This window comes from Petaurus breviceps, unplaced genomic scaffold (assembly GCF_028583685.1).
Source record: "Petaurus breviceps papuanus isolate PSGF00001 unplaced genomic scaffold, PetGlider_PUasm1.0 174, whole genome shotgun sequence".
Taxonomy (NCBI): domain Eukaryota; kingdom Metazoa; phylum Chordata; class Mammalia; order Diprotodontia; family Petauridae; genus Petaurus; species Petaurus breviceps.
The window spans coordinates 47,346,931-47,370,380 of NW_027185761.1; the positions used below are offsets into that span (position 1 = coordinate 47,346,931).

Consider the following 23,450-nt stretch of genomic DNA (forward strand, 5'->3'; position numbering starts at 1 on the left):
CCAACTGACTGACTCTTCTGGATGTGCTCGATTCTGTCAATGTCCTTTCTAAAATAAAACCTCCAAAATTGTGGCTGTTCAATAATGGTAAGGTGTAGAAGAACTAACATCTAAATATTATTCTCATTCTAAATATTATATACTCTAAATATTATGTACTAAATATTAGGAGGGAGAGAACTGGATTTAAGTAAGGCAGAGTTGCACAAAATCATCAGTCTCTCTCTCTTCCACACTCATCAAAGTCCAGTGAAAAAAGAAAAGGCAGGATGACTGGTGATGATCCAGCATGCAGTCAATGACCATCAATGAAAGAATAAGCTCTAATCACTCTACAGCCCCTGCTTCAGCTGCTTCCATGTCCATCGGGGAAAATTATTCTCATCTGCCCATTCCTCAGGGGAAGTCTTCATATTCTTGGGATAGACACTCCCCTCATTCACCAATGGCTCTGTGTCCCATCCATTAACCTCAACCTGGTTTAGCCCATCTGCCAAGATGGTTTAAGGGGATGTGGCCATTTTACATGCTACAGCTTGTTGGAGCCACAAGTGAGAGTAGAGTGTCACATGGACATAAAAAGTGGAGGAGCAGCCCCTAAAAGGGCTCAGTAAGCCCTCACCAAAGGTGCTAGTCCTTGAGCACTCATACACCCCAGTGGGCAGACGACATGCCAACAAATATACACAAAGTGTGCTATGTGCAGGATGAACAGAAAATAATGAAAAGAGGGAGAACGTTGGAAGGAAGAGGGGTTAAGGAAGGCTTCCTGTAGAAGGTAAGATTTTAATTGGGATTGAAAAGAAGCCAGAGAAGTCACTATTCAGAGCAGAGGAGGGAAAGCATTCCAGGCACAGGGGGCAGTCAGAGAAAATGCCCAGAGCCGAGAGATAGAGGGCATACATTCAGTCCATCATTCACTTCAAAGGCATCACCCTTCTCCCAGTCACCCGTGTTTACATTGGTATCATTCTTAAACTTTCAGTCTCATTTTTTTTGTTGTTGTCAGATCACACTGTTGACATACCAAGCCTTCATTTCACCGAGAATCTCAGGACTTTTTCCAATGAACTGTTTTCTAATCAGCCCTCTCTTCAGCCCCTTCATATATTTGTGAAGTTGAGCATTGTATGTCCAAGTACAGAAATTCACATTTTTCCTCAGTAAATTTCATCTTCTTAGATTCAAGCCGTCCTTCTTGCCCACTGCATCCTGCAAATGTACTCATTAGTCCTTTCAGCTTACTGCCCTCTGCAAATCTGATTAGCGAGCCTTCAGCCATGTCATTGACAAAAATGTTCAACTGGCTTTGAGAAAAGCAAGACGTGATTAGACAATGACTGGATTCTTGTACTCTAGCATTACTATTACCATTAAAAGTACATGAAATTAAATAGGCTCCAAATTAAATTAGAAATTAAGTATTGTTGAGTTGAAGATGGTGGCCAGACCAGAGTTCATGTGCTATTTGTAATTTGCTTCACAGACTCACAGGACTAAGAAGAAATTTAGCACATAAACCAGTCCATTTTCCAGTATACAAAGCAACCATACCTAGTGTATCACAGGCTAACTGGTGTTTGGACTATTTTTGAAAGTACAGTAGCAGAGGCATGCTGGATCAGGAGCTATCTATTGGGAAATAGCTCTTATTCTTACGTATTTGGATCTTATATAGCTTTATATATTTATATAGCTATTTATTGTTTATATAGCTTAGATACAAGACTATTTTCTGAGAAACTTTTTGCAATGATTTTCCTCCAGTTAACTGTTTCCCTTCTCATTTTAACTGTATTGCTTTTGTTAGTACAAAAACTTGCTAATGTTATACAATCAAAAGTGGTCATTTTATTTTCAGAGTTCCTCTCTGTTCCTTGCTTGGTTATGAACTCTTCCTCTCTCCATAGTGAAGTTACCTCTTCCCTTGCTCTTCCAATTTCCTTAGGATAAAATCAGACATATCTAAGCCATGAATCCATTTCAACCCTCTTTTTTTTTTCACTGAATATGTTGACTTTATTGATGGTACACAATACAGGACTCAAGGCTTCTTCCCCCTACTACAGGGGTGCTTTGGAACAAGGATGTGAATGGGACATGGGATCCCTAGTATAGGAACACAGGTTAGGAATGTGGGCTACCCAGTGATGGATTTCCTCTTTTTGGCTGGGGATGAAGATCCATGGCTTTCCACTTTACTCCTTGGAGGCCATGTAGACCATGAGGTCTACTACACAGTTGCTATAACCATACTCATTGTCATACCAGGAAATGAGCTTGACAAAATGGTCATTGAGGGCAATACCAGTGCCAGCGTCAAAGGTAGAAGAGTGAATATTGCTGTTGAAGTCACAGGATACAACCTGGTCCTCTGTGTAGCCCAAGATGCCCTTCAAGGGTCCCTCTGATGCTTGCTTCACCACTTTCTTGATATCATCATATTTGGCAGGTTTCTCCAGGCGGCAGGTCAGATCCACAACAGATACATTGGGAGTAGGAACACGGAAGGCCATGCCTGTGAGCTTCCCATTCAGCTCAGGAATAACCTTGCCTACAGCCTTAGCAGCACCAGTGGAAGCAGGGATGATGTTTTGGGCAGCACCACGCCCATCACGCCACAGCTTACCAGAGGGGCCATCTACTGTCTTCTGGGTAGCAGTAATGGCATGGACTGTAGTCATGAGTCTTTCCACAATGCCAAAGTTGTCATGAATGACCTTGGCCAAGGGGGCCAAGCAGTTGGTGGTACAGGAAGCATTACTGACAATCTTAAGGGAATTATCATATTTCTCATGGTTCACTCCCATCACGAACATTGGGGCATCAGCAGAAGGGGCAGAGATGATGACCCTCTTGGCTCCACCCTTCAAGTGAGCCCCAGCCTTTTCCATGGTGGTAAAGACTCCAGTGGACTCTACAACATACTCGGCTCCAGCATCTCCCCATTTAATATTGGTGGGATCCCGTTCCTGGAAGATATTAATGGCTTTTCCATTGATCACCAGCTTCCCATTCTCAGCCTTGACAGTGCCCTTGAATTTGCCATGAGTGGAATCATATTGAAACATATAAACCATGTAGTTGAGGTCAATGAAGGGGTCATTGATGGCCACAACGTCTACTCCACTTGAGGTGAATGCAGCCTTGGTCACCAGGCGCCCAATACAGCCAAATCCATTGACTCCGACCTTCACCATCTTGTTTCAGGGATGCGACTTAAGCAGCAGAACCTGGCACCAAGCTAGGAGAAAAGCCGAAAAGCCTCAACCCTCTTTTTTACAAACAAGGAAATAGATTTAGAGCAAGTAAATTGCTTGCCCATGGTCACACACCTATTCAATGCCAAAGCTGAGATTTGAACTGAGATCTTCCTGCCCTCAAGTCGGACACACTATCCATTACAACACATTCCCTCCGGGATCCTTTGGGGCTTCATAGAACCAGTCTAGTTTCTCAAGTACATGAAGTACTTCTCTGGGGCTCAGTGTCTCCATTTGTAAAATGAAGGACTTGGCATCATGTTCTCTCAGGAACTTAGGGCACTTTCAGCTCTGAAATTCTATGATTCTAAGTGACACCAGGACAGGCAGCTGCCTAGGGAACCTGCCCCTTTTGTTCTATTATGATTTGAAAAATAGTGATGACAACCTTTCTTTTCCACAAGATTACTATTTGAAAGTTAACAGGAAAGATTCACAGTACTTTGCTTATGTTCATAAGAAGTGACAAGAATTGGAGCTCCCTTGATCATTATACAGGAGGACACCTTTCAACATTGGACCTGCATCTTACACTTTGGGAAACCATTTGAAGGGTTATTAAGGTCAAGAGGAAAGGAACAGTCTAATCATGCTGCTATTTTCTTTTTTTTTTTGTTTGTTTGTTTGTTTTGCCTTTTGGAGGGCAATTTGGGGTTAAGTAACTTGCCCAAGGTTACACAGTTAATATTTTGGTGTGGGTGTTGTCTCAGGCTGGAACCAAACTTGGGTCCTCCCGACTCCAGGGACAGCGCTTTACTCACCGCGCCACCTAGCCGCCCAATGATGCTATTTTCTAGAAATGTAGACCTTCATTTTTTTTCTTGTATTTAAATCTTATTGATGCCTTTCACTTTCATATCACAGCCATTACTAGATCTATCTATCCTCTAGCACCAGCAATGTGCCAGTAAATATTAACAACCAGCTCTTTGAAAATGTATGCCTAACTTTTAAGTTTAATCTTTATTATTAATATTTTCTCCATCACTATCTGAAGTCTAGATAATCAGCAGAATACTCAATGAAACCCTAATTTGTAATTTGCTGATTTCCAAGGTGAAAATGTTTACACCGAATATTTAACAATAATAGTTAACAACTGAGATTTAACAATCTCACAAGGTGGTTCGATTCAAGTTGGCTTCAGCACACCCCTGCCTACATTCTGCCCTGGTGAGTATTCCTTTATAACAATCATTAGGGGCATAGCTATCCCTTTTATCTCTGAATTATTTTCCCCTGAGCCAAAGGAAATGATTCACGGAGAGAGAAACCAGGAATTTCTAATAAATATAAGGGGAAAGCATGTGTTCCCAGGGGAGGAAGGAACCACATACCAGCTGGGATCAGTAGAGAAGTGGTCCTAGATTTAGCCTTCTGAGGAGGGATGAAAGTTCCTGAGCCTAGACTTCTGGGGAAAGAACATCCATGTCACCACACACCTTGAGGAGCAGCAAGGGACTGAACCACAGTGTGGAGGAGTGCATCTGAATTTGACCCTCTTGCTTTCAGAAGCTATTTAAATGGTTTAGATCAACTAGGAAAGGGGTTATCTTTGTTACTAAAGGAAGCTCTGGGTGATGGGGCATGAGCAAAAATCAGTGACTTAAGAGAATGTCCTGAGATCGAGCCTAGTCTGGGTAAGGAGAGAATGCAGGGTTCTGGAGCCCAGGTTGCATAGGGTACCACCACTCACTCAATTATTCAGGCTCACCTAGGTCTTATCTGGCACTTCTCATTCTTTCTCATGCCCCTGTATCCAATCTGTTGTCAAGTCCTGACTTTTGCTTTGCAGCATCTCTCTTCTATGCACATTCTCTCCTCTGACACTTCCCCCACATTGGTACACACCCTTATCACCTCCCATCTGGAGCATTGCAATAGCCTTCTGGTCAATCCCCCTGCCTCAAGTCTCTCTGCACTCCAGCCCATCAGCTACTCAAGAGCCAGACTGATATGAAAAGCTGACTGGACCAGGTTACCCTCCTATTTCATGGATTCTGGTGGGCCCCCATGGTCTCCAGGATTCAGAACCTGGCCACCACCTGTACCCTCCTAGGCTCATTATATATTGCATTTTACTCTCCTCCTCGTATTCTATGATCCAACGACACACATCTCCTGGCTGTCCCTCCCACAAAGCACTCCATCTCTTGACTCCATTCTTTCTGGCTGGCTCCCTCCCTCTGCCTATAATGCTCTTTCCTCATTGCTGCCTCCTGGCTTCCTTCAAATCTCAACTCAAATCCTAGCTAGTTCAAGAAACCATAGATAGATAGATAGATAGATAGATAGATAGATAGATAGATAGATAGATAGATAGATAGATAGATAGATAGATAGATAGATAGATAGATTAGAGATAGATAAGGAAGGAAGGAAGGAAGGAAGGAAGGAAGGAAGGAAGGAAGGAAGAGAGAAAGTAAGAAAGAGAGGAAGGAAGGAAGGAAGGAAGGAAGGAAGGAAGGAAGGAAGGAAGGAAGGAAGGAAGGAAGGAAGGAAGGAAGGAAGGAAGGAAGGAAGGAAGGAAGGAAGGAAGGAAGGAAGGGAGGAAGAGAGAAAGAGAGAGAAAGTAAGAAAGGAAGGAAGGAAGGAAGGAAGGAAGGAAGGAAGGAAGGAAGGAAGGAAGATAGATACACAGTTGTTTTCATGTTGTGCCTCCCATTAGATTGTGAGCTCCTTGAAGACAGGAAATGTTTTTTGCGTTTCTTTGTATTCCCAGTGCTTAGAATAGTGCCTGGTACATAATAAGCATTTAATAAATCGATAAATTCTCATTGGCTTATTGGCACACATGTACACATGTACTTATATCACCCATAGACTTGTGAATATATGTGTACATATGTATATTATCACAGCACAAACATGCATATAGGTATATTTTGCATTGTCGTATGCTTGTTTTATATACATGTGCACGTGTGTATTTGTATGTATCCTCCCATACATACACATATATACATGTGTGTGCATGCATACACTTGTATCCTCCGGACACATGTGCATATACTCATATATAAACATTCACTCTCCTACTCAACAACCTTTAGTAGCTCCCTATTGCTTCCAGAATAGACTACAAACACCCCTGATAGACCTTCAAAGCCCTTCATAATCCGGATCCAGCCAAGCTTTCCAAGACTTCCAACCCTGCTACAATCCAGCCAAACTGGCCTGCTTGTCATTCCCTATACCCCACATTCCATCCCCTTCCTCCATATCTGTGCGAACCATCTCCAAGCCTAGAATGTTCTCTTTCCTCACTCCCACCTCTCACAATGCCTAACTCCACTCAGAGCTCAGCTCAGCTGCTGCCTCCTTCAAGAGGTCTCTCCTGTTCCTTCCCCCAAAATGACTTTGTTTGTGGACATACATGTCTTCAGGTTCTGATGGTTTGGGGCATATATTTTGCACTCGTTTGTGTGTCTACATGTTGTTCCCCACCCTCTAAATCCCCCAAAGAATGTGTGTCTTGGCAGGGCAGGAACTATTTTCATTCTTTTCTTTGTGTCTCAATAATTACCTAGCATAGTGGTTGGCACACAGTAGGTGTTTAATAACTGCTTGATGAATTGAAACAAAATGAATATGTGTCTGCACATGCATATAACCACACCTAGATGTCCGTGTGCTCAAACCAACACACGATTTAACGAGGCAAATGCTTCCCCCTCCTAGTCCGGTTGTGGTCCCAAACCCGATTATGAGTTTTCTATTCCAGTTCTTTGCTACACTTACAATCTGGCCCCCATTTTCTCTAGGAGACAAAATTCTGCCTCTCATCAAATTAAAGCCATCCAATTAATAATATTGCCATCAGAAACATCTGGGGCTAATCTTCCTAAAACAGTTCGGCTGAACTACTTTCACTCTTACATGGGCTTGTTGAGAAGGATTTTGCTGGTGCTGGTGCATTTTCTATAAAAGTAAACTGAGGTAAGCACACTTGAAAGTGGAGCAAATTCTTAACCAACCCTTTTTGGTCCCATTTCTCCTCCAGCTCTCTGGTTGAGCTTAAGATCATAGACTCAGAGGTAGAAAAAGTCAGTTTAGGGGGCGGCCAGGTAGCACAGAGAGTAAGAGCACCAGCTCCAGTGTTGAGAAGACCTGGAGATCGAATCCCGGGCTCAGACACTTAGCACCCACCCAGAAACACCTGGCCGTGTAACCTTGAGCAAGTTACTTAACCCCAATTGCTTAGGGGCGGCCAGGTGGCTCAGCGAGTAAGAGCACCCGCTCCAGTGTCGGGATGACCTGGATCAAAATCCGGGCTCAGATACTCAGCACCACACCCAGAAATAACTGGCCGTGTAACCTTGAGCAAGTTACTTAACCCCAATTGCTTAAAAAAAAAAGTCAGTTTACTGACTCCAACCCACTTATTTTGCTGATGAGGAAACAGAGGGGGTAAGGGACTTGTCCAGGGTCACATAGCCAGCAAAAGGAAGGGAATAAGCATTTATTAAGTGCTTACTATGCTCCAGGCACTCTGCGAAAAGTTTTACAAATACCATCTCAGTAGATACTATGATCCCCATTTTATTGCTGAGGAAACTGAGGCAAACAGAGGTTAAGTAACTTGCCAGGGTCACCCAGATACTAAATATCTGAGGCTGGATTTGAACACAGGTCTTCCTGATTCCAAGTTCAATACTTTATCAATTAAGTTGTTCCATGGTTTCTATTTCTTATTTCTCTGTAACTAACTCTTAAATATATACATACAGAGTGTTCCAAAAATCTTAGTTTCAGTTTAAAGCATTAAAACTCCACTCCCTTCCCTAAATCCCAATCTTGCATTATCTTCAGTTTTCTAGACATCTCTCAAGCTGGATGGCCCACCTGCCTCTCAAATTCCCCAGATCCCAAGCTGAGCTTATCCTCTTGCCCAGATAAACCCGCCCCTTCTCCCAACTTCCTTATTTCTGTGATATTAACTTCAGGATGAGTTTTCAAAAGAACCACAAGGCTTGGTTATCCTTAACAATGTCTCCTGAGGGTCCTGCCTGTCTCCCATGAGCTCAGCTCCAGCTGCATCTCTTCCCCATCCAGAATTGCCTAGCTGATGCCTTCGTCCTGGACAGAGGCACTCTCAGAACTCACTAATCTGCTGATCATTTCAGATTCATGTTGTTTTGTCTATTTCTGGTGGTCACATATTCTTTAAGCCAGCAGGCTTCAGAGGGAATGGAAAAAACCACCACCTGGCACCATTACTTCCAACCTGTTAGAGCACTGATCTATGTGTGGCATGCATTAAGAGCATATGGAGGGTCAAAACCCATATGTTAGCTCCATAGGGAAGCCGTAGATTGGAAAAACAAATGTACACACCTCCTTCCTCAGCACTACTGGAATCCATTGCCAATTTAGGGGACTTCCTTTGTTTGTTTCAAACACTAATATGCCCCTACTCATGTGGGCTTCTTATTTTTTAATCTGAGAACGTTTAGGTGAAAAGCAAGAAACTATCCCTTTAGAAACCTAGGCGCACTGGGCCCTGGCTTTCACATGATCACCTTTTCAGGAGCAAAAGTGAAAGTGGGATCAGCTCACACAGCTGCTATGGATCCTCTCACAGGGAGTGGAGCTTCTGATGAATGAAGTTGGCAGGGTCCTGAAGAAATGGAAATCCCCTTCCTCTCTACCTCCAACAGATAATAATGGCCAACAGTTCCATGACACTCTGCAAGTTTTCATATATTAGCTCCTCTCATCCTCACAGCAACTCTGGAATGCAAGAGCTATTTGATCCCCATTTTACAGATGGGAAAATTGACACCAAAGGAGATGAAGTGATTAGATTGGGGTCTCACAGTGAGTGTCTGAAGTGGGATTTGGACCCAGGTCTATGTATCATCCAGCAAAATGTAAGCCTCTTGAGAGCAAGGACTGTTTCTTTTCTTGTCTTTACATACCCAGGGATGCATGATAGGAAATGAATTATATTGAATTATTTCCCCCCAAAATTGATTGCTGAGTCTCCTGCAAAACTGTATAGTCTTAATAGGCTAGATAAATGATCAGACAAAGTCAGGAGATGTTGGCAGAGATAGGGAAATGACAGTGGAAGGTTTGATTGCATTTTGGTAAGTTATGCTATATGAAAAACCAATATGCAATGCAACCAATTGGATTGGTGCTGGCAAGAACACTAAATAAAGGTCGCTGACTTTGTTGCTGGAAGGTATTCATAATAAAGGTACAGATGAAAGGATTTCAGGTATAGAACAAAAGTCAAGTCTTAGATTTTCACCTGTATTTTTTCATTCTTGAACTGCCTGCCAGCCAGAGCATGATGGGGCTCTACATAGCTCCTTTCTCATTCTCTTGGTTGGAGTTCTCGAAATGATTCAAAGGGATACAAGCAATTGATGACTTGACAAAAGGGGAAAAGGATGTTCTGACTCTAAGTCAGATAGTTGGCTGGGATCAAGGACTTCAGAGAACAGAATTCTAAAGTCACAAGAAGATACTTAGCCTCAGTTGGAAGGCTTCTACTGACTTTTAATGGGTTCCTTGCTTTCTGCTGGACCTTGAACCATATGTAAAGGTGACTTTTACCACCTGCAGTGTCCCAGTAGATAACAATGACAAGAAGAGCTTAAACAAGTGAATATAAGTAGATAAGGCCAGAGGGAAGATCATCAAATATCACAGCAATGTCTAGAAGAAGCAAGGCGATGCACAAAAGACAGCAGAGGCTTAGTGCCCCTGGAAATATGATCCCACAAAATGGGGCATCACAGAACAGCACAATGACATCACTGGAGTATGTTATTAGTGGGACAGACACTGAAGGTATCGTTTGTCACATCTACACGTATGGAAGAATGTACATTTGTCCTTATGGGAAAATCTTCTTGTAACTAAATTTTCAATGCTATTTCATTAAATTTATTTTGCTTGATACTAATAATTCATCATTGGTTATCTTAAAGTCATGGGTGGGCGTCACATGAGTTATGGTTTTGAGTGGAACCTGCTCCTTGGAATGCCTTGAACCTGGGGTGGCTTTCTGGGAGTCTATTTGGGGTGGGGGTGGGTCGGCAGGGTTCTGTATGTATTTAAATATTCATCACATCTCAGACACCCTTTCACACAAAATGAAAGCACTGCACTTGACTAGTGAGCAAGTGATCCCCATTTCTTTTTCCCTTTCCCTGAATTTTCCTCTTTGAGAGTAGAATAATCCAAATGACCTACTTGGAGGAAATGGGCAATCTTGCTTTTTATTTTTCATGTGTCAGTTTCTGAGAAAGAAAAATGTCCTAATAGTTACAGCTAGACCAGCTGAGGCAGCTCAAAAAGCAGTGGGTTCCTCTTTGCTGGAGGTCTTCAGGTGAAAACTGGAGATATTGTAGAGGGAATTCCTGTTCAGGTCTAGGTTAAAGTAGATGCCTTTTGAAGTCCCTTCAAACTTTGAAAGTCTTAGGAATTCTGGCTTCAAGTTCCAAAGTGATTTAGCTACATGGCCACGGACAAGTCACTTAATTTCTGTTTCTCAGTTTCCTCTTCTTTAAACTGATTTAGGGGGGAAAGGGAGGTGGGGAAATACCTCTGTGGATTTGGGGTCACAGCATCTGTATTGGTATCTTAATGCTGTTCCTTGCTTCCTTTTGACCTTAAGCAAATTTACTGGTGTTGTTCAGTCATTTCACTCATGTCCAATTCTTCATGACCTCATTTGGCGGTTTCTTGGCGAAGACACTGGAGTGCTTTACCATTTCTTTCTCCAGCTCATTTTACAAGTGAAGAAACTGAAGCAAACAGAGTTAAGTGACCTGCCCAGAATCACACAACTAATAAGTGCCTGAGGCTGAATTTGAACTCAAGAAGAAGAGTCTTCCTGACTCCAGACCCAATACTCTATCCATGTACCCCCTAGCAAATTAATTGGCCACTATAGATCTCATTCTTCTTTGCTCCATTGGGGAGGAGGAGAAGGTCTGGAAGGGATGGTCAGACTTGATCAGAAGGTCTTATCTTTTTTGTGTCATCTGGTGGAACCGATGAGCCTTATCTCAAAATAATATTTTTAAATGCATAAAAGAAAATATCACAGGATTATAACAGAAAACCAACTATACAGTTGTTGGAAAATCTTTTTTATAAAACAGAATTTTGTAGACTCTAGGTTAAGAACCATTGCACAAAATGACCTCTGAAGTTCCTTTGAATTTGGAATACAGTGAATTACTTTTCCAGAGTTACCTAACTAGATTATAGTAGAACAAAGATTAGAATGTACCTCATTGGTTCTGTGAACTCATCAACACAGATACTCCCTCTGAAAAAGCAGAACATAGCCCATTCAAGACTTTTTGCCCTATACATCCCATTTTTCTCTCACTGGTTCTTGCTATCCTAGTCATAATCTTCCTTGATCTTCCTCCTTAAGATTTTGCAAATAAGTCCATGTGCTTAAGTAGTGTTGACTTTGGCTGGCACTTCTGTCCTCTTAGCAAGGAAATCAAGTACATTCTGAGTCAGTTTCCAGGTTTCTTTGACTTCCTTGTTGTTGCCGTTGATTTACAGCAGTTAAACTTCTATTGGAAATGGTCATAGTCTATGTCAATGTCTGTTCCTTTATACATTTCCCAATTTTTGGTGTCTGAAGTTTTCTTAGGGAAGTTTGGAGCTATTTTAATTGCACAATATATCTTGTTCCCATTTTTGTTCTTTAATTTTACTCTTTACTCTAACAAGTCAGTGATCTGACTATACACAAATAGCTAATTCATAAATGACTCACATTGGTAAAGAGCCATTTCCTCTCTGTAAAGATAAAATCAATTCTATTTTTGTGTGGTTATTCAGGACTCACCATATCTAGCACCTTTACCTTTCTTTCAGAATAAACTATTACTGCCATAGAGGCATGAGACCTCTGGTCTATAAGCCTTGGGCCTTTTTTCTTTCTTGATCCTGAACCATATTTTCTAATTTTTTTTGTCTTCATCACCCATGACTATTTTTGCATTAAAGTCACCAAGTATTAAAGGGGCTTGTTTGGCATGTGGGATGTGCTTTATCAAATAATGACTGATGTAAAAATAAGTCATCAATAAAACATTTTAAGAGAGGTAAGAATGAAGATCAGGAGTAGAATATCTTTGGGAAAGCATATTTCTATATATGTATGTGTATATGTATATGTGTATGTATACATTTATAGCTATAGAGAAACATGTAAACTTTATTGTAGCCTGGGGGGTGAAGGGAAGGAAAAAAAGAACAAAGTAAAAAAAAAGTGTACAGGAGAAAACAAAAGAAAACTTACAAGGAAGCAAAGAAAAGAATTATAATTCTCAACACAGGTATTATTCATCATACAGGTTTTCTTGAAATGAAAATTTATTGTTACATATTTTGAATCCTCTCCTGTTGTGCTGTGCACATGACATGCTTTTTTGCTTTCTAACCTTGTATTTAAATTTATAGTATGTTTTTGTTTCTTTTCTCTATTCCATATTTGTGTTCTGGCATTTGAGACTAAAATAATTTTTTTTAAAAGAGAGGCAAGAACTATCAAAATAATACCAATAAATTTAAAATAAATAAATTTTGATTTAATATGAAGGGTCTTAGTAAATTTTTCACAGAATTTATCTACCTTTTCATCCTCTGCAACAAATAATCACCAATATCCCATAAAATGGTTTCTTACTAACTTTGGATGTATGATAAAGTCAAGAGAAAAAAAAAGTCCTAATAATTATAGCTATACCAAAGTGGAAAGGGCTGCCCCAGGAAGTATTAGGTGACTCTTTATCAGAGTTCTTCCTTCCAGAAATTTCAAAAAAAGTTAGTTCCAGATGTCCTACTCCTAAATATTACTTGCTGTGGGTTCTGGAGCAGTATCTCCCTCATAACATAAATAACACATATAGTATCACATTTGACCCTCATGACAACCCTTCGAAGGAGATACTGTGGGTATTATTGTCCCCATTTTACAGATGAGGAGAATGAGACTCGACAAAGTTAAATAAATGCCTTACCCATGATCACACAAGCAGAATTTGAACCCAGGTCTTCCTAATTTCATGCCAAGTCCAGCATTCTATCCACTATGCTACTTCAGGAATTTTTACATAGTACTTTCAGTTTTATGCAGTTCTTTGCAAAGTTATCTCTATTGATCCACCATTTTACAGATGAGAAAGCCAATGAGAATTGCAAGGATCACACAGTCAATAAGTGTCTCAGGCAGGATTTGAACTCAGGTCTTCTTGACGTCCAACATTCTATCCACCATGCCACCTAGCAGTCTCACAACTCTCAGTAGATAGAAACCTTAAGCATACCCCCAGATCTCCATCTAACATCTAAGGGAAAGGGAGAAGTGACTTCTAAAGTCCCTTCCAGGTCTAAATGTCTGATCCTAGGAATCAGTCATTCCCTTTGTTCAAGAGATTTACCTGATCTGCTTTGCTAAGGTATCCCTAGCTGCCATCACCTCCCTCACCACTTCCTCCTCTCATCTATAAGTCCCATCTACTTAACTAGTTGACCATGCATTGGTTGTTTATTTTTTAATATAGCCATCATTCCCTGAACTTGGTTATTTAACAAAAATTCCTTGGAAACGTGAGTTGATAAAAAAAAAAATCGACAAAGTACTCAAAAGAGTAAAGATTTCTAATGAACACAATGATCAACCATGATTCCAAAGGACTGATGATGAAACAAGATCCCCGCTTCCTGAAAGAGAGGTGGTGAAATCAAAATGAGGAATGAGACGCGTTTTTGGACATGGACAATGTGGGAATTTGTTTTACTCGGTTATGCACATTTGTTACAAGGGTTTCCTTTTTTTAATGGGAAAAAGGATGAGAGGAAGACAAAATAAATGCATGTTAATTGAAAAGAAAAAACAGCAAATGTGAGTTGAGTGAGGTAAGAATGAAGCCTTTTTATTGTGTGATCACGGTTTTAAATTTTCAAACCAAAGTGGTAAAAGATTCCTCTGATGTAAATCTCCAATGCGAATCAGAGTTTGGCTTAGCAAGATTTTGAAAAAGGGTCATTTCTCTGCCCTTGAGCATGTTTAGGGGGGTGGAGAGGAAGCTTTCCAGCTGCTCACAAGGGAAGGCAATTTTGATGTAAGCTGACATTTTTCAGATGCCATCTTGCAAATATTAGATTCCAAGTAGCTGGCAGCAGCCCCACAAACTTAATCTGTGTGCCAACCTCAGTGCTGAGATAAAAGGAAATCAATGAGCCAGCAGATGCAAGCTGCCACAAGAGGCCTTTTCTCCCAGGCTAACCAGGGTGGTGAGGGGTCATGTACTATGAGAATCTCTCCTCAGAGGAGTGCCTCCCATTAAGTGAATCAAGATAAAAGATGGCTTCTGCTTTTCATTGGAAGGGTCAGTTTCCCCTTTTTTCTAACCCATTTTGAGTTTCATTCATTGAGAACAGCTTGTCTTCCCAGTCTTTTGTCCCTAGTAAGCAGCATGCATTCACATCTTCCCACCGAACAAATTCTCCCACACTCAGGGACAGACCAGAGGCATCCTGGGGAATCCATGCCTCTCCAGCTTCTTAAGTTGACTGGGTTGCATTATTCCCAACTCTGTTTCTGCTGCTGTGTGAAGAGAAGGATTAGGGGGGCAAGGTTAGTTAGCTGTAAATTAGTTATTCTTTAAAGTCTTAATTTGAGATATGGATGTCTTAAACAGGGAAGAGGAAAGAGTTGGGGGGAAAGAAAAGTGGTGGGGGGGGTTTCTGGTTTTTAGGGAAAGTTCTCACCTATGGCTCCAAAAAGCTGTAGTATGTACAGTCACCACACCTGGTAAAACTGTCTTGATAGATGGGCTAAACCTGTGAGGTCACTGATCCTCTTCAAACAGGAAGGAAGAACAAGAAAAAGTCCTGGGGGTGGGGGGCTGGGGATGGCCCTTTCATATTAGTCTTTCAGAATCTCCCCCAAACAAAGATCGGCCAGAACAGCACAGTTAGACTGAGAGCCAGAAGGTACTTTAGGGACCAGTTCGTTTTAAAGATAAGGGAACTGAGACTCAGAAAGATGAAATGACATGCCAAGGTCACCCAAGCAACATACTTTCCCTTTGTTATATTCTCCATTTAAATCTTATCTAAGGGGCGGCTAGGTGGTGCAGTGAACAGAGCACCAGCACTGGAGTCAGGAGTTTAAATATGACCTCAGACACTTAACACTTCCTAGCTGTGTGACCTTGGGCAAGTCACTTACCCCCAATTGCACTGCCGTCCCCCCTCCAAAAAGCAAATAAAAATAAAATAAATTAATCTTATCTAAGTAGGCCTGGTCAAAGGCAGCTCTTCTCTGTCATGCTCTGATGATTCTCTCTTTGTCCCATTCTGTATTTGTTGCCCTCTTTCTAGGGAGCTTTTATAGATATTGGCCCCAGGAAGACTCTCCGATATTTAAGTCCTTGGGTTAAATAGTAATCACTCACCAAATCACAACCTCCTCGGGGCTCATTTGCCTCAACTCTAAAATGAGAACATTAGACTAAATATCCATCACACTTAAAATCCTGTTCTGCACTAAAACGATGATCCTATGATCCCAGAGCTCTAATGATGACTAATAAAGTACTCCCCTTCCAATAACTGGAAGATTTGGGATAGTCATTTCATTGGTGTCCAGCTCTTCCTGACCTCATTTGGGGTTTGCTTGGCAAAGATACTGGAGGGGTTTGCCATTTCCTTCTCCAGTTCAATTTGCAGATGGGGAAAGTGAGGCAAACAAGGTGAAGGGACTTGCCCAGGATTATACATCTAACAAGTGACTGGGGCTGCATTTGAACTCAGGTCTTCCTGACTCCAAGCCCAGCCCTCTATCCACTGTGCAACCTAACTTAGCTGCCCCTTCAGCATCAAGTTGTCAACAGAAAGGCTAGCTCACAGCCTGAGCCTATCTCCAGGGCCTACCAAAATGACTTGCACATAGTAGGTGCTCAGAGATTGAATTTTGATCTAATTGGACAAAAGAACAGAAAATTTTTTCAAATCCATGGGAGAAAAGAAAAAGTCAGAAAGGTCTATGAGTGAGTCACTGCCCACATCACCAGGAGGAGACGCTGAAGTGAAAGGGGGCACTTAAGGCAGCCAGGTGTTCAGAGAGACCCCTGAAGAAAATGTGCACCCACTTTCTAAGGGCTCTGAGGCGTTCCTTTTCACTTTAGAGGATCCGAGAAGATTCCACAAAAGCAGAGTATCACAGACCTAGATGTGTGAGGGGTCTCAGAGACCAGCTGATCTGACGCCCTCTCTTTACAGATGATGAACTGAGGTTCAGGGAATTTAAGCAACTTGGCCCAAGGTTACATAGTCAGGAAAGGTGAGAATTGGAAATTAAACCCAGGCTCTCTGACCCAGAGTCAGTATTCTCTCCACTGTCCCATCAGTTTAGATCCCAAAACACCAGTCCAATAAATGTCCTAGGTCTTAGTTAAGAGTGATTTCCAAAGATCTGCCCCTGAGTTTTCCAGTCATTCTTCTCTGTCTGTCTCTGTCTCTGTGTCTTTGTCTGTTTTTGTCTCTCTCTGTCTCTCTCTCTCTCTGTCTTTCTCTCTCTATCTCTGTCTCTCTCTCTTTGTCTCTCTCTCCGTCTCTCTCTGTCTCTTTGTCTCTCTCTCTCCCTCTGTCTCTGTCTTTCTCTGTCTGTCTCTCTGTCTGCGTGTATGCATGTGTCTCTGTGTCTGTCTCTGTCTGTCTCTCTCTTCCTTCTTGTTATGATTATAAAAGCTTGCTAGTTTGTTTTGAAGACCAAGAAAGAATAACATGACACTCATTTAAATGGCTGAAAGCATTTTGAAAATGACCAAAAGACAATAAAAATTTCATCTTTCCAAAACCACAAACCCCACTTCTTGTTAAAATTCAATCACAGCCTCAGTATGAGACAGAGTCAATGCTGCTAAGCCCTTGGCTTCCCACACACTATCTTTTCCTCATGTCAGGGGGACATCACTTTTTCCACCAACTTTATGTCTATGTTTCAATAGCCTAAGCTGCTTTAAATATGGAAATTGCCTTCTTGAAAATGATGTGGGGCATGCTTTACTGAAATCTCAGAACCAGGATCTCCACTTTGGGGCTAGAGAAGTCCCCCGATGGACCTCTAAGGGGAAGGGGGAGAGGGACTTCTGGGCTTGTAAAATAGTGAGCCCTGGTGCAAAGAGAGCTGCAGAGCCCAGAGTCACTGGATTGTGACAGGGGCAGGCACATGCACAGAACCCTTCTGATGGCATCTCGCCTCGCAGAAGATGACACAGAACCTGCTTCCAGGATGGTTGTGATGACGTGTCTGGGGAGTATTTTGAAGTGTAGACATTCTGTAACTGGTTCAACTTGGCTAATTCCATGGTGAATGAAGGCTTTTTGACTGGCTGCAGAGGCATCCACAAAGGGCTAGCTAGAGTCTTGGCTGGATCTCAGTGGATCTCCCAGCTTCTTCACTCACATTGTCCAGTATGAGCCTTCTCCCATCCGAGGCCATGCGGCCCTGGGAACCTAGCAGGTTCCAAGCCCTTTCCAGACGGCGAGATGCCCTACAAATGCGTCGGCCTCTATAACAGATGTTGAGTTAGAAGGGAAGGGACCTTTGAGCTCATTTAATGGTGGGGTAAGTGGGATGGCGCAGCTGTAAGAGCACTGACTTGAGCTGAAGTATATACTATGCAACTTACAGCCTGTATGGGCTTAGAAAAGGCACCAAACCCCTCAGTCCTCAGTTTCCTCACCTGTAAAATTAAAGGGTTGGAAGAGACAACCCCTGAAGTCCCTTCCACTTGTAAATCTGATTCTATTATCTCATGTGATCATCACGATGACCTTCTGAGGTAAGTGCTAGTCTTACCCCCATTTTACAGATGAGGAAAGAGGCTGGGGGAAAACTGACACCCTGCGGGTAAGTGTTTGAGGAGGGAGTCAAACTCCAGTCTTCTGAGTCTAAGGCTGACCTGCCACTTAGGACTTGTCCAGTCAATCCCAAGGGTCCTACTTCCTCCGGGAGTCTGCGGGGAGGACAAGGAAGGGCTTCTTGAGTTCTGTTTCCGGTTCCTGAATGACTTCCCCAAGTCTCAAGGCTGGTTAATGACAAAGCCCAAGTTGTTCAGGGATTGCTTCTGACAATGATCATCACAATAAAAACAAAGTCTGAAGGGGATGAGGCCAGCTCCTAGGAGCTGCTCAGGAGAGCCGGTTGTAAAATTTTCACTGTGAGCACTTACACCTTGGAAACTAGCAACTGCTACAAATCAGGGCTTGATTTAGTGTTCTGATGATTGTCTAGACTTAAGAAAGTGATGGGGAAAATGTTAATCATTCAGATTAAACTTTCCAATGTGCAGTGGGTACTTTTTGCCCCATAGAGAGTGTGTGGTTAAATATTCCCAGGCAAAAAGGGTAAAGGGGGGATGGGCACTCTTTACTGTTATTTTAAGATCATAGGACCACAGATTTAGTTATAAGGGATCTTCCAAATCACCTATTTAGAGATTAGGACTCATGTTGCTGTTGAGTTGGTTCTGACCTTTGTGACCCCATTGGGGGTTTTCTTGGCCGAGACACTGGAGTGGTTTGCCCCTTCCTTCTCCAGCTCATTTTACAGATGAGGAAACTGAATAAACATGTGACTTGCCCAGGGTCACACATCTAGTAAGTGTCTGAGGCTGAATTTGAACTCGGGAAGAGGAATCTTCTGATGTCGGGCTCAGTGCTCTGTGCACTATGGCACCACCTAGCCCCCCTGAGTTTGAGAAGCAGCTGATCCATAAGAGCATGGACCCAGAGTCAGAAAGAAATTCTGCCCAGACATCTCCTAGCTATGTGACCTTGGACAAGTCACCTCTGTTTGCCTCAGTTTCCTCCTCTGTAAAAAGGGAATGATAACATCACCTACCTCCAAGGGTTGTTGTAAGGATCAAATGAAATAATGCAGGCAACATGCCTTGAAAATCTTAAAGCAGGTTATAGAAATATTACTTGTTATTACTATTATTATTTTTATATTTATTATTATTTTAATATATTTTATTAATATATATTAATTCTATATATTAATAATATATAAATATATTATTACTATTGTTGTTATTACGCTCAAGATCATAAAGGCAGGAAACATCAGAGGCAGGATTTGAGCCCAGATCAAATGAAAGCACAGTGGACAACACTACCCAAAGAAATCTCTAGTTTCAGTACTCTAGCATTCAAAACGCAATGGTAATACTATATAAAATTGCACAAAACAATTACAAAATTCATATGCCAGGGTGGCTAGGTGGCACAGTGAATAGAGCACTGGTCCTGGAGTCAGGAGGACCTGAGTTCAAATACGGCTTCAGACACTTGACACTTACTAGCCATGTGACCTTGGGCAAGTCATTTAACCCCAATTGCCCTACTTTCCCCTTCCAAATAAAAAGACATTCATATGCCAGAAATGAAGGCTAAAAATATCAAACAAGATAGTGAAAAGAGCAGGAAAAAGAGGAAGAAAGACATTGTGAGGTCTCAATTTATACTATAAAATGTGAACAATCAAATAATGTGAACTATTTCATATTAAATAAAAAAAGAAAAAGAAATTCATAGACAAGAAAAGATAAACAAGCTCTAAGACCAAGTACATTAACAGGCTCATGTTTGGTAAAAACAGTAACATAAATAACTCAGAAAGGAATACATCATTCATACATCAAAAACCATGCAGCAGACCAGAAAGCAGCTTGGCAGCAAATGAAATTAAACTGGCAACTTACAACAAACCTCACAATGATTTCAGAATAAATCAGGAATCTAAGTATCAAAGCCACATCAAACATCAAAGCCACAAAAGAAAAAGAGAATGGAAGATGTTTTTCAAAACTATGGAGAGGGGGAGAAATTCTTAACCAGATGTAATATAGAGATAATCATTTTTAAAAAATGGATAAAATTAGATATGTGTAAAATTCTTTATAAACCTTTAAATACCACATAAATGTTTATCATTACTTACATAAAATAAAAGGGTTTATGCAAATAAAATCCCAAATGAAAAGAAAAAGCAGATGGGGGGGGGGGCAGGAGAATTCTTTGCATTAAACATTTCTGATAAAAGTCTGACATCCAAAATCTATGGAGACACAAGACTGAAGGCCATTCCCTGAAAGATAAGTAATCAAAAGCCACAAATAAATATTTATCCAAAAAGAAATAAAAATCATCAATAGCCATTTGAAAAGTGTTCCAAATTGCTAATATTTAAAAAAAACACATATTAGAACAACCCTAATATATTGCATATGGACATTAAATTAACAAAGATAAAATTCAGTGCTGACTGGGCTGTGGGAAAAAACAGGCCTGCTAATTGACTGCTGATGAAGCCGTGCATTGGCCTAACTTTGGGAAAGCAAATTGGAATCACTCCATTAACAATCACAAAAATGTCCATACCCTTCTCTTTGACCCAGCGACCCAACCATTAAGTTTATACCCTAATGAGGTATTGACAGGAAGGAAGAGATTATTTGTACAATAATTTTCATAGCAGCACTTTGTATAATAGTAAGAAAAAAAAGTATATACTATGTGCCCTTTGATTGGGATATGGCTGAAAAAATTGTAGCATGTGAATATGATAGGTTATTATACCATAAAGAATGGCAAATATGAAGAAAACAACAAAGCAGAGGAAGACACATGAAGCGATGCAGAGAAAATAAAGGACCAAAAGAAAAATATATAGACTGACTGTAGCTATACCAAAGGACACATTTTTAAACAAAAGCAAAATTCACATTAAATACCATGGATAATAGGGGCACTCTGTTGTTATAGTTAAAGCGCATTTTTTAAAGCGCATCCCTTTTCTGTGAGAGCATCAGGGAGCTTTCCCAGGGTTGTCGTGAGGATCAGATGAGATGCCATTTCTAAAATGCTTAGCAGTGTGCCTGGAACATAGTAAGTGCTTAATAATTGCCTATCCCCTCCCTTCCTTTTCTCTGCTGCCAGGATACCTGTCCCTATTTGTTGATGAGAGTCAGGTACTTGTGATCCCATACTCACCATCGTGGGTTCCACGTTCCACCCAACAACACAGGGCACTCAGGGGAAATGTCAAGCTCTCTCATAGAGCTGGCTATCTCTTTTCCCTATCTCTGCCTCTTTTTGGGGGGTGGAAGCACTTTTCTCAAACCTGTGGCCCTCTAGGTCCTCGGGTGCAGCCTTTTGAACAAGTCCAAGTTTTACAGAACAAATCCCTATATTCTGCGAAGCTTGGATTCATTCAAAAGGCCACACTTGAGGACCTAGGGGGCCACATGTAGTCTCAAGGCCACGGGTTCCTCATTCCTGGTTTAGGGGTGTGGATTTATCAAGTTAGACTGTTAGGATTCCTGTTTCTACTCACCAAAGGAAAACAAAGTGTGATCCTTTTCTCTTCCTTGGTGGATTTCAATGGAATTCAATCACACAGAAGCCCAGCATAACCGTATGCAGCTTTTGACTCATAATCATAATAGCAAAAGAAATAAAAATCAAAGATGTAAGAAATAGAAACCCTGCAGCTATATACCTACAGCTTCTCCCAGACCTAGAAAGTCACAAACCAACCTGTAAGTTTACTTCTCCACCAAAAACTGAGATGTTTAAGGGAATAAGGTTCAGGTGCTGGGAACTCTGGGAACAGATTCTCCCATGAAGAAAGAGCAGGCAACCAGGCCCCAAGGCTATTCCATTCAAAGCCAAACTCCCTGGACAGTGAACATCCATTCATGTGGGAGACCCAAAATGCAGGGCCCCTCTCCACTGCTTTTTCCTCACTCACTTGACTTTCACCTGAATGATATTCTCACTGGCATCATTCTTTTATAGAGACTTTGACTCCTGCCCCCCACCCCCAACTGCTTCCTGGTATGGCCAAATCACTTGTCAGTTGGGCTGTAAGGATCTATGATTGACCTCACAGTTTGCTACATCGCTATTTGATGAGGCAGCTGCTAGAACCTGGTCTATTCTGGAATCATGGGAAGGGCAAGCCCAGGCAGAGATAAAGATTGATTCTGCGATCTCCATTTTTTTATGTTCAGTCCTTTTCTTCTTGAAAAAGGTCCCAACCCAACCCAACCCTGCCCTTCTCTCTTCGGTTGTTTCCAGCCTTGTCTCTACAGCCGAAACTTTGTGGGAAGCCTTGCCAAGGCACGCCTGATATGTTTTTAACAACTGATAAAGACCAGAAATGTAGTTACATGTGCAATAATTCACCAGCACACCTTTTGGGTTGCTTTGCTTCATTGTTTTCAAAGTTTTTATTTTGTTTGTTTGGAGGATTTTTTTTTTTATTTCTTGTACTTGCTTTTAGTTTTACCAGCACTTTCTTTAGGATCCTAGAATTGTAGATCTGGAGCTGGGAGGATAGTGAGAGGTAACCTAGTTCATTTCCTTCATTGTACAGGCCAGAAATGAAGCCTAGAATGGTTCTGTGCTGTCCCCAGCCTCACACTAAGGGTGGAAGAGAATATTCATGCCTAGCACCTCAAACTCTAAGCTCAGCCTTCATACCCCTCTACTGCGCCGACCCACTTTCCTCTGTTCCTTGTATATTTGGACATTTGTACATGGAGTCATAAATCAAAACAAAATCTATCAATTCAAAATCTTATTTAAAAGAGAAATAGTCTGTCCCCACCGCATTTGGGATCACGTTTCTTTCCAAGGTTGAAATGAGAAGACACTTTTATTTTTGTAATTTAACAGTATTCCATCCTGTAGAACAATATTAACCTTTTCAACTAAACAATACCTCCTGAAATGAAACCCTTACTCTATTAAATACGTGGGCTGTTCTATGTTAACTGTGTTTTAAACGTTAAAACGAAATATTTGTGCTTACATAAATAGCTGGAAAAGGTAAAATGTCATAACACTGGGTGTTTGTTATTAAAGTTGGAGCTTGCCTTCAGATTATGACAAGTGGGTCTAAAAAAGGGCTGGGTTATGCTTCTACGTTTACTCTCCATTTCAATGTTTCACAATTGTCAAAACCTCCTCTGTGGTATAAACACAGGAGAACACAGGCTTGGTACCCTGCCATGCTAGGACTGGGGAGGCCATGCTGCCTAATGGGAGGGGAGGCCACTTGGCAGAGGAAAGTCTCAATAAGATATTCTCCATTTTGCAATCCTTTACTTGCTTTTTCAA

General features: G+C 41.4%; 1 protein-coding gene and 1 long non-coding RNA gene across 2 annotated transcripts; both read right to left on the reverse strand.

Moving 5' to 3' along the window:
• Positions 1-1,992: 1,992 nt before the first annotated feature.
• On the reverse strand, positions 1,993-3,270 carry LOC138158145 (glyceraldehyde-3-phosphate dehydrogenase-like). Its single transcript, XM_069084162.1, has one exon. It carries the CDS (start codon positions 3,198-3,200, stop codon positions 2,199-2,201), a length of 1,002 nt encoding a protein of 333 aa, XP_068940263.1. The 5' UTR covers positions 3,201-3,270; the 3' UTR covers positions 1,993-2,198.
• A 10,894-nt stretch (positions 3,271-14,164) lies between these two features.
• On the reverse strand, positions 14,165-22,218 carry LOC138158442 (uncharacterized). Its single transcript, XR_011167646.1, has 2 exons — positions 21,661-22,218; positions 14,165-14,859 (listed from the first exon to the last, which is right to left on the reverse strand). It is a non-coding gene; the product is annotated as an uncharacterized lncRNA (long non-coding RNA).
• Positions 22,219-23,450: the final 1,232 nt, after the last annotated feature.